The sequence below is a fragment of the Microcebus murinus genome, chromosome 13 (assembly GCF_040939455.1).
Source record: "Microcebus murinus isolate Inina chromosome 13, M.murinus_Inina_mat1.0, whole genome shotgun sequence".
Taxonomy (NCBI): Eukaryota; Metazoa; Chordata; class Mammalia; order Primates; family Cheirogaleidae; genus Microcebus; species Microcebus murinus.
Genome location: NC_134116.1, coordinates 76,370,338 through 76,382,693, shown reverse-complemented (window position 1 = coordinate 76,382,693; position 12,356 = coordinate 76,370,338). Strand labels below are relative to the sequence as shown.

At 37.9% G+C, this 12,356-nt stretch overlaps 1 protein-coding gene across 2 annotated transcripts in view; it reads right to left on the bottom strand.

Moving 5' to 3' along the window:
• LNX2 (ligand of numb-protein X 2) overlaps positions 1-12,356 on the bottom strand; it is a 70,973-nt gene that overhangs the window by 34,455 nt on the left and 24,162 nt on the right. For both annotated transcript variants that reach the window (XM_012744045.3, XM_012744048.3), the window contains exon 2: positions 3,294-3,811. In XM_012744045.3, coding sequence (XP_012599499.2) covers positions 3,294-3,700 — 407 coding nt within the window. In that variant the 5' untranslated portion in view covers positions 3,701-3,811. The remainder of the gene's footprint in view (positions 1-3,293; positions 3,812-12,356) is intronic.

Sequence of the window (12,356 nt, the reverse complement as noted above, 5' to 3'; positions counted from 1 at the left end):
CAAGGTGAAATCTACATCCGTCCCCTCCCCTTGGATCCGAGTGGGCTTGTGACTGTTTCCAACACAGTAACAGAAGGGATGCTATGTGACTTCAAGGCTAGATCATACTAGACACCATGCAGTTTCTTCTGCCTTGTTCACTGGAACACTGAGCCACCACAGAAGAACTTTAAATACCCTGAGGCCACCATGCTGGAAAGGCCCCCTGTAGCCTCTCCTGCTGACAAGTCCTAGCTAAGCCCATGCATCTAGTCATACCCATCCAGGTGCCAGAAATGCGAATTAAATTTGCTGAATAAATAGACAAATGAACTATGATGATGGGATTAAGACCACTGGGACTTAGGGATGCTATGTCTGAGTCATGAGAGGATAGGAGGTGAAGGAATTGCCTGAGCAGAAGCCTGAAATAAGTGCAGATGCTAACTGCCTAGTTGGGGGACATGTGTCAGCGATCTGGGAGTACAGCAAAGGATGCTCCAACCTCAGAGCCTAAGGGCTCTCATGCATGAAAAGCCGTGGGTGGCCTGACATGAAAATTTCTCATGGCTGTAGAGGTAGATTGCAATATGTCAGCCCGAGAGAAGGGTCTCAAGGTTTCCATAGTGTTTGAACACTGGGCCAAGTTCCTTCTCTCCCTTTCTTTCAACAATGCTTCAGTTAATATAAAACCAGTCTCCCAGTGGAAAGCATGTAGCCTCTTTGTTCCTTGATCAAATGGGTCGTAGCTACTGAAGTTAAAAATTGATATCCATGTACACAGCTTGAGCTTGGGATAAAATCAGTTTACCTTGATCAAAAGGGTTGTACCTACTGAAGAATTATGTGTTTTTCACTTCTAGAAAAAAGAAGGAAATAAGCTAGGAAACCTTGTGATTTTGGGGGGAGCCCCAAAACCTTTGATCACTGTATCCCGTGATTTTTTCACATGAGATCATTGTGTTTTGCAACATGGCAAAGAGAATAAAGTGCTGGGTTTCAGTACTGCCACCTTGGCACCGGAGCACTGGTGGACCCCTGACTTCCCCGCTTTCTTAAATATTGTGTCTGTGTCTATGTCATTGTGTCTCTCATCTCTTGCAACACAGTTTGCCAGGGGACCCTATCTTTATCAGGGAGGTCACAAACCCCCCGATACTATATTATTTAGGGTTGAGCACTGGATAACATACATTTCTACCTGAATGTCAGTGTTTTTATTTGAGAGAATGAAGATTAGACTGTTCATCACATATCTGTTCAAATGGGATATAAAAATATTAAAGTTTTCATATTTATATACTCAATAATTACACTTAGCTGTTTATTATCAGGTGAATCACCACCTTTTCCAATCAACAACCTTTTCATTGTATCTTTCCTATTATAGGCCAAGACACTTTGGAAATTATTAAATTGGTAATTCAAATATTAATAAGCACACCTGGAAAATGAATCTTTCGATTGGATATAACTGCTTAGCCTTTATCAACCTGTCAATGATGTAAAGGATAGTTTGCAATCCCCAAGATTTTACATGATCATCATAAATGGCTTCATAGAAAACATTAGTAATATTTCCACTACATATTAAATTTCTAAATGCAAGTTAAAAGAATATTTCTAAAAAATCTGTGAAATTTTTATGTCACTGCTCTCAGAATAAGTAACTGAAATGAAACTTTGTTCAGTTCCTCTAATATCCCTTAACTAATATTCATAAAAGAGTCAAAAAAGAATACTATAGCCTAAAAAGAATAGTTCTATTCAGAGAAGTTAAGAAGCCTAAAATATTCTTCAGTGTAACTAGGCCTGACCCAAACTAGTTTATTATTCAAAAGTCTGGTGTCAATTTCTGGGAAGGCCTTTGCCATCATGTTCCAATTCTATGCCTGCTGGTGACAGAAGATATACAAAAACACAGGGATATGTTAACACACATTTTCAAAAGTCTGTCTCATCTACTCTTTCTTAACTCCTATTTTTAGGCAATAGTTTAGATTTAAAAACTTTCTATATAAATCTAAATGTTTCTAACATGTTAATAATAGCTCACTCTTTTTTGGTCTTCCTCCTACATTTTTATTATTTCTAATGAGTACAGTAGAACCCCTTTATAACACTGATACTTAGGAACGGGATGAATGTGTGTACTCATGTGTACATGAAACTTTACTACACAGTAGTAGAGGACATGATTTGTCCTGTGTAGAGTCAGCATGGTTTCTTAGAATAGTAAACAAGAAAATTAAAGCTTAAGTCTAACTATACCATAAAGTAGCTCTAATGTGAGTCGATTTCCTTAATTATAAAACGAGGGTTGATTAAATTAGATGGTCTCCTTCAATTCTATGATTTTATGTGTAAGTATAACAGCAAGCTGTTTTATACCAGACTTATATTATTATATCTAAATCCAATATGATGCATTATGCATTGTTTTTCACAGGAAGATTACTGCAGATTCAAACTATACAAATTGTTTACCTTGAAGTTTAGAATTCTATACATTTCTGCCATTTTATGTGATTCTACAGACATGATATGTATTTTGACCCTTCCTAAGTGCATAATTTTAAAGATCAAGTCTTTTACCAAAACTAGATTATAAAACTTACCAATCAACTAAATAAATTAACCTTTTAAAAAGCTCTTATTGGAACAAAGATCTCCACTAAATATTTAAAGTTTTCTAACCCCAAGTTTTTGTTCAGTTTAGTCCCTGAATACATAATCTTTATAAGATCTTAGCAAATAAAATCATGTATATTTATTTCCATGTTGCAACAAAATTATCATTTTTATTAGCTGAATATCCCATTGAGTTTATGCACTATTGTATTTTTAACCCTTCCTTACTTTTGGTAATTAGATTGACTCCAATTTATCAAATGATGTATAATGTTGCAGTGAACATTATTTATATGTAATTTTTCCTTCTTCTGGATATTTCCTTAGGATAGTACGCTAGATGAAAGGATATGTACATTTACAGTTTTAAAAACAAACTGCCTAACTGCCTTTAAAAAGAGTCTATCATAATATCCTGTCACCCAGTTGAATGTAAGTTTCATATTATAGCAGCAAAACTATTAATCGGTATAAAATGATACTTCCTCATTGTAGTTTTTGTATTTATGTTTTTGATAAATAATGATGTTAAATACTGTGCTATACAACTTATTTATTGTGTCTCTTCTGTGTTCGATTTGCCTACTTACTTATTGGTGTTTTTTACCAAGTTATTTGTTTGTTTGAACCACCATTTTATAAAACCTTGAATTACTTCTCTTTCTTTCATACTTTTTGCTTACCTGTTTTTAAGATGTGCCTCCAGATCACAGCGTTGCATTACATCTTGGCACACTGAAGAAAATGGACACAAAACTAACAATTTGTCTAGAAGTTTATGAACTAGAATACTAGATTTCTTACACAGCTTAAAATGAAGTCTTTTCCGGTCCAATGGACAGAAATCTTTCTCCTGTAAGAAGTTTCTGAGGCACTTGTAGCAGAATGTGTGTCCACAGGGGGTATCTAGTGGCTGCAGCAGAGGCTGAAGGCAAATGTGGCAGACTAGGTCATCATCCACTTCATTCTGGTAATTGTACAAGTGGTTTTCTCTCGTCCAATGCTGCTGGCCACATTCAAAACACAGGGGGTTTAGGGAGGAGGAGGAGGTCTGTTCCACAGACACCATCTCATCACTTGTCGTTCCCATTTTGAATCAGTTGAAGCAGTTTCTGTCTCCTTATATGTTGGGCTTCCACTTAAAGGTTGGTTTCCTTTGATAGACAGTGATGTCTCTGACTAAATCCAAGGTCTGTTTTTTCTGGATAAGCAAAATAAACAAAGTAATTAATATCAATCAAGATAGGTTAAAAGTATCAATATAATATTACTAACATGTTTTAGTAAAAACCTAAAAGTTCAGATCAGGTAATAAATTAGTCATAAAAATTAAATTAACTAATTTGCTAGTTGGCTAAGAAGAATGACTTACACTGCCAAGTTCTTGATGAAAAAAGAATTTATGATTAAAAGCAAAGATATACCATATATTATATAGTATAACATAAAAAACAATAGGTTTGTTTTACTGACTCCAAATCTCTAAATACTTCACTTCTTGGTGGTAGTTTTAAAGAAAATTAATCTAATTATGTGCTAATAGTAATACAATTCGAGGTTTATTGTATTTATATTTGTCATCCCAGTCATGGTTCTTTGCTTCTGATTGATTTTATGCATTTATAGTACTATACCACAGATTGTGTCTTTGAAATGTAGTCTCAAGGATAATTCAGAGTCTGATAATAAAAATGACCTTTGTTAAGCACTGTAAGAAAAATGGATTTCAAAATATGTATGATTTGAATATTCTCTCTATATAATACAGATTATAGAAAGACACATCGGCATAACACATAAATAACCTCTGTGCAAACTCAATAAAGTTTTACATTACTATTTTATTCCAGTTAAAGGAAAAAATCTGCTGTAATTCAAGTAAACAGATAAGCAGTGTTATAAATTCCACCTCAAATTATTCCACACTTCCATTTGGTCCTGCTTACTCAGAGCAGCAATTTGTATGAGTGTGTTTGTCCTCTCCAACACAAAACTCTCACAGCAGCCTCATGCAGTGCAGTGCAAGCCTAGCAAGGAATGCTCCCCCCATTGAAGGGTTTCCATCTTCCCCCTGCTGAAGCACCAGGAGATAAAAAACCAACGCCAAGAGCAGCAGCTCTCTGGATTCTTTCTTCTGCAAATATGTACAGAGCCTCTAGTACGTACCAAACATTGAACATGGATAAAGAAGAAGCAGGGAGAGGGCAGTTAAGAAAACCCATTGTTAAAATTTCAATGTAACAAGTACTCCAAGAAAGTTATGCACAGGATGTTATGTGAATATGGAGAAAGATGGCTTTGTGGCCAGAAATACTTTCAAAAGGGGAAAAAACACGGCCTGCTGAGCTGTGACAGGAAGCAAGAGGCAGAGAGAAAAAATGGACAAGAGCATCTCAGGCAAGACAAGAGCATTATTAGTTAAGTCACAGGAACTTGAAGGTTCACAGCAAATTCAGGGAATATGAAGTGGGTAAAAGATCTGGAGCACAGAAAGCACACTTGGGCAGGAGGATTCTAGAATTTAGTGTACTAGCCACAAGAATAGTCAAGAGTAAGACACCATGTTGAGGCTACTAGCATTTGTATTTCAATAACAAAATTCTCCTTCAATGACCTATGTATTTGCGAGCTTATTTACGTGGAGTATTTATTAGAAAATCATTAGTGTTTCAAAGATTTAACAAGCATTGCCCTGAATTAGAAGGGGGTTGGAGAAAATTCAGGTGGGACAGCAGGCCTCACATTAACTCATGTTTTTTAAACTACCTAATATTATAAAATAACAATAACACCAGCCTGTATTCTAAACTCCTATCAGTACCAACACATCAAGAGAAGAAACACTCCTTGTATTTTATAACTCATGGAACTTGTTCTTTACCCTTTGAGCATCGTAACTTTTTAAATGTCAGGGCAAGGTTTGTGAGAGGAAGGAAAGAAATACATCACATATCTCAGGCAGACAGACTGGTTCAAGCTAGGTATTTTAATACAGAATTTCCGCAGACGCTTGTTTCTACTCAGCAGGACAATTCATGCATCTTTTGCTCTTTTTGTTTGTGATAGCACTTTAATTTTTCTTTTCCTCAAGAAAATATACTGCAATTCTGGCCTCCCACATAATGACTAAGAAAGCTTTTATCTTAAGACTATTATATTTTAGCTATTTTATCCTAAGACTATTATATTTTAGCTATTTTCTAAATCTCTAAATAATTTTAGTTCTTTGATTATTTTCATTTTATCACATCTTTTCATAAGGAAAATGAACATGTTCCCATTCAAAATGCCACATAACAAATGCATTAGCTCCACTCCCCCAAAATACCTCTATATTACCATAAAACAAACATGAAATGAAAATTATCATGGATGGATCACTAACATGTGTTTATAAACATTGATTGAAGAACTGTAAAGTCATACAGCATAAATAGCTAAGAGTGCAGATCCTGGATCTGGTGTGAGAGGTCAAATCCTTGTTTGGTCACTTACAAAAAAAGCCTTGTTACCTTACCAATTCCTCTGTGTCTGTTTCCTTCTCAAATGGAAAATGGGAGTAGTAAGAGTGCCTACCTCAAAGGGTCAAAATGAAGAATAAATAAGTGTGGATAGATACATAGCACTTAAAACAGTACCTGGCAAATCACAGGTGCAATCTAAGTGTTAGCTATCATTAAAGACAAAGAAACCAAAGCTCAGACAGATTTTATGATCTGCCCAAAGCCATATAATGAGTAATTACTTAGTAAGAAAGGAGGAAGATAAACCCTGTTTTTTCTTGCTTCAAAATAACCCAGTAGTAAATTAAGTGATTACAGGAAAGAGCAAAGTTGTTTCAGAAAAGCTTCAGAGTGAGAGCTTTGTAAAGGAGAAAGGCAGCCTGACTCCACTTCTCCAATCCCTAATCCCACCACTCTACTCCCAGCCCAGGCAGATCTTTTTCTTTCGGCTTTGAGTGCAAGTCTGCTGTACTGCCTTACACCACTTCTCACGCTGGGGTCCCCTGGCAAGTTTAGGCGATTAGAACTACATCTACATATAAGATATGCTCATGTTTACACATAATTTTGATTTCAGATATTATCTGTAATATCTTTGAGCACAGTTTGAAATATGAAAATACAAGTTTTTAAATAAATGTCTCAAACATTTCCCAAAATATAAAGATAAAATGTAGCATAATGTACATCTTTATAAACTGCACAATCTGTGCAACAATATTCCAGGAATAGTAAAGAGATAGAAGGTATTAAATTGGCCAAGATATTACAACACATTTCTAATAGTATCTTGAAAAACAGCCAATGCAATGGGAAGGGAGTTATAAGACATTGTTTACCACCTAATTCCTGTTATAATTAACATGATTGCTCTTCCTGGTTTATGGGATAAGAATATCCTAGTACATCACAAAGACTCTCAGAACTATGGCTTTTCACTGTTATTCTGCATACTCCAAAACTATACATTATTTAGATAATTTCTCTTGACGTTACTTTTGACTCACATTTAAAGAGTCCTCACTAGCCCTAACCTAAGAGATCCAGCCCAGGGAAAAAGATAATGAGCCATGGTTACCACCAAAGTATAGTTAGACAGGAAACATCTGTGGTTCCTTTGACTCACTGATGCCGAGGGTCTAAGAATACCCTCCCCTGTCATTTCCTCCTGGCCCACTCCTCACTCCTTCGTCTCAGGTCAAACTCTGCTTCCTCTGTCAAGTCACATTGGCCTCCTACTTTTGGGTGTGCCTCCCTTCCCTTCTGCTCCTGCTGCTCTTCACACAAACCTTCATTTCAGCAATTACTATATTGCATGTTTGCTTATCTGTCTCCACTCCTCTTTGAGGGTAAAGACAGTATCTTTTTTATCTTTTGTATTCCCACATCTTAGGACACACTATGTACTTAAGGAAAAAAAAGTTCTCAGGTTCATACATAAGCCTGAAATCTAAGAGTCCTGAAATGTGTCACTATACAAATATATACAAGAAAATCTTGTGTGTTTATGTGTAGCACTGCAAAGCAATCAACATGACACAGCCTGTGATTTATGAATGAGCAAAGAATAAGGTATCACTCCCTTAAATCTTCAGAAGGCTGAGGAAAAATTTCCTTATTTAACGATGTCAACACAATTTTCTTATTGTATATGTCACATATCAGTTTTGATAAATGCCTTTGTATGAAGCAGTGGTTGCCAAACTTTTTTGACTTCAGAATCCCTTTATCCACTCTGGACAAGTTTGGCAGTTTCGTAAAAAAATCAACATCCAACTATCACATGACCCAGCAACTGCACTCCTGGGCATTTACCCTAGAGAAGCAAAAACTTATGTTCACACAAAAACCTGTGCGTGTTTACAGCAACTTTTAACAGCCAGAAACTAGAAACAACCAGCTGTCCTTGAACAGGTGAATGGTTAAACAAACTGTGGTACATTCATATCACAAAATACTACTCAGCAATAAAAAGGAATGTACTGGCCGGGCGCGGTGGCTCACGCCTATAATCCTAGCACTCTGGGACACCGAGGTGGGAGAATTTGCTTGAGGTCAGGAGTTCAAGACCAGCCTGAGCAAGACTGAGACCCCGTGTCTAGTAAGAGTAGAAAAATTAGCCGGGCGTCATGGTATGCACATGTAGTCCCAGCTACTTAGGAGGCTGAGGCAGGAGGATTGCTTGAGCTCAGGAGTTTGCGGTTACAGTGAGGTACAATGATGACACTACACTCTACCCAGGTCAAAAACAAAAAAAGGAATGAATGAATGAATTATCGATATACACAACAACCTCAATGCATCTCCAGAAAATTTTGTGAGCAAAATAAGCCAATGCTAAAAGGTTGTATACTGTATTGATTCATTTATATAACATTCTTGAAGTGACAAAATTGTAGAAATGGATTAGTGGTTGCCAAGGGTCTAGGAAGGGTTGGGGGTGGATAATGGGTGACATGAGAGGTGCTTGTGGTAATGTTCTATATTTTGACTGTATCAATGTCAATATTCTGGTTGTGATACTGCTCTGTAGTTGAGGCGCTACACAAGGCCAAGTTCAAGTTCCCTGGCCACCAGAAGATCCACATCTCAAAGTGAAGCTTTATCAAGTTTAATGTGATGAATTTGAAGACATGAGGGCTAAGAAGTGGCTCATCTTAGATGGCCGTCGTCAAATACATCCCCAATTGTGGCCCCCTATACAAGTGGCAGGCCCTGTACTCATAAGGGCCTCTGTTGTGCTGCCCCCTCATTCGCGCCCTCCAATAAACCCTACTTCTTATCCACTGAAAAAAGAAATTTGATTGTCACTCTATTCTGATTGGTATGCACAATGAGAACAGATCCAATTTTATTTTTCTCCCAGTAGATAAAGTATATCTGACTCACATGTGTGTTCAAAAATCATGTCTTTACTTCCCTCTAAATAAGCACCTTTATACTCCCAGTATCCCTTAACTAGAACCAGAGAATCCATCTGTTTTTTGCTTACTCCTTGCTTCATTTTCCACAGCCAGTTTCCAAGTTCCTAGTGATTCTACCTCCAGAATGTGTTCCTTATCATAACCCTTCCCTCTATCCCCACCACTCCTCCCAGTTTAGGCCTGGGTTACTTGTTGCACTTGCTCTTTTAGCAAACTCAAAAGGTTTTCCAGTCTTTTTCCCTCTTCTGTCTTTCACAATATTAGTATCTAAAAACCAATGATAGCATTTTCCCCGCTAAATACTCTTTTGTAGTCCTCAATTGCTTCTACAAAATTAAAGCCAAATTCTTCAACCAGGCACTCAAACCTTCCAGATCTGTCTCCTCTAGTTTCATTTCCTGACACAATTCTATACATTTCATGCTTTGGCTACACCAAAGTACTTACAACTTCTGACCTCAGCATGCTATTCCTTCTACCTGGAATGTCCTTTCCCTACCTTGGTGATCTGCAAAACTCCCATCCATTTAATGTCCAGCTCAAGTGAACCCTCTGCTGCAAAGCTCTTCCTGATCCACTCAAATATAACCACTTATTATGAGTCCCTTCCACTGCCACTTTATTATTACACTTATTATGCACCTCACTGCTGTGGCTAGCAATCACTTGTTTGTGTGATAGCCTGAATGGCCCTTAAAAGAAAGAGACCAAGTCTTATGTTACGCATCTCTATAACCCTAGCGTCTTGTACTATGCCTGACACGAGGATATGGTTAATAAGAAATCTGAGGAATGAAAGAGGAACAAATGAGTCTTCAACTTTTACCTGCCTCGACAAATCCCACTGATTTTGTCTCTAGAATTTTTATTCCCACTACCTCTCCTCTAATTTAGGTTTATTTCTGTTACTTCCTATCTCCTAATTGCCTCTACTTTCAGCTCCTCATCACAAAAGGTGATCTCTTAGCAAATAACCGCCCTCAAAAAAAACCCAAATCCTATTTACAGGAGAAAGGCCAGGCATCTTAACAAGACATATCTATCTCTGTTAGTATGCTTACTCCCAACCCCCCAACCCTGTGCTCTAGCCAGATGTCACTACAAACCATTCAAACCCCTCTGTTCCCAATGACTGTTAGTTGGTCTCTCTTACCTGGATATCTTCTCGATATCTCTCCTTCCTTTCTTTCCCTTACTCCCTCCTCTTCCTGCCTACTCTGCCCCTGCATCCTACCCCCCCCCCAACACACCACATTCCCTTACTCTTCCCACCACTTTTTCTAGGCCTCTTTTCTATTACGCACACCCCCCCCCCTTTTTTGGGAGACAGAGTCTTGCTCTGTCACCCCAGCTAAAGTACAGTGTGCAATCATAGCTTTCTGCAACCTAAACTCCTGGGCTCATGTGATCCTCCCACCTCAGTCTCCCACATAGGGACTATAGGCACATGCCACCACATCCAGCTAATATATATGAAGATACTACTCTATTTTATCATTTACTACCATATAATATACAAAGATCTACTATAAAAAGTTAAAATTTATGAAAACTTACACAAACACAGACTGCCCATGGCCTCATTCACAGTGGAGAGAAATGTAAACACATAAAGATTCAGTATTAAATCATAATTGCATGGAGTTAACTGTCGTACATACTGTACTGCTGCAGAAACTTCGCAGCCACCTCCTGTTGCTACTATGGTGAGCTCCACTGTTGCGAGTATCTGCTTAAAATGTCATGTGATGCTAATCATCTCCATATCAACAGTTCACATATGGCGCAGTAAAAAGTGATCTCTCACCGTGCTCAGGTGTTTTTCACAGTGTTTTTTGCAGTACTGTAAACCCTGAATAACACCATGGGACCCATATGATGCACCACTAATGATGCTGAAAGTGCTCCCAAGAAGCAAAGTCATAACATTACAAGAAAAAGTTGATTTATGGATATGTACTGTAGATTGAGGTCTGCAGCTGTAATTGTCCATGATTTCAAGATAAATAAATCCAGCCCAGCACAAGGACCACTGTAAAAAATGGAAAGGAAATTCGTGAAGCTGTCGCTGCAGCTACATCAGCAAACATGAAAACTTTGTACTTTACTTTGAAATAACTTCTCTCATATTGAAAATGCAGCTTTTATGTGGGTGCAGGATTGCTATAAGAAAGGCATACCTATAGACTAATATGACTCGAGAAAGAGCAGTCATTATATGACCACTTAAAAAAAAAGGAAGGTGAAGGCTCTAAAGCTGGAGAATTTAATGCCAGCAAAGGATGGCTTGATAATGTTAGAAAGAGGTGTGGCTTTAAATATGTCAAGATAACAGAAGCAGCTTCTGCCAAGAGGCAGGAGACGAGTTCCTGGATGCCATTAAGGAAATCGCTGAGGAGAAAGAATATCTGCCTGAACAGGTTTTTATATGTCACAAAGGACATTTATAAGTAAGGAAGAGAAGCAAGCACCAGGATTTAAAGCAGGAACGGATAGGCTAACTCTACTGTTCTGTGCAAATGCAGTCGTGTTTATGACCAGGACTGCCCCCTTATCTATAAAACTACTAATCCCCAAACCTTGAAGGGAAAAGATAAACATCAGCTGTCAGTCCCTGGGTTATATAACAAGAAGGCCTTGACAAGGAGAACCCTTTTTCTGGATTAGTTCCATTGATGTTTCATCCCTGAAATCAGGAAGTACCCAGCCAGTAAAGGACTGCCTTTTAAAGTTCTTTTGATATTGGACAATGCCCCTGGCCACCCAGAATCCCATGAGTTCAAAACTCAAGAAGGTGTCAAAGTGATCTACCTGCCCTCAAACAAGTTTCTAGTTCAGCCTCTAGACCAGGGGGGGTCATAAAGATCTTTAAAGCTCATTATACATGATACTCTATGGAAAGGATCGTCAAGGCTATGGAAGAGAATTCCAATAGAGAAAATGTGAAAGTCTGGAAGGATTACACCACTGAAGATGCCTTAGTTGTTACAGAAAAAGCCATGAAAGCCATCAAGTCTGAAACAATAAATTCCTGCTGGAGAAAACTGTGTCCAGATGTTGTGCCTGACGTTGCAGGATTTACGACAGAGTCAATCAAGGAAATCATGAAAGATTGTGAATATGGCAAACAAAGGTAGGGGGTGAAGGGTTGGTTTCAAGAGATGGATCCTTGGAGAAATTTAAGAGCTAATAGAAACCACACCAGAGGAATTAACAGATGACTTGATGTAGATGAGTGCTTCTGAACCAGTGCCAGAGGGGAGGAAGACGACATAGAAGCATCAGTGCCAGAAAACAAATTGACATCAGACAACCTGGC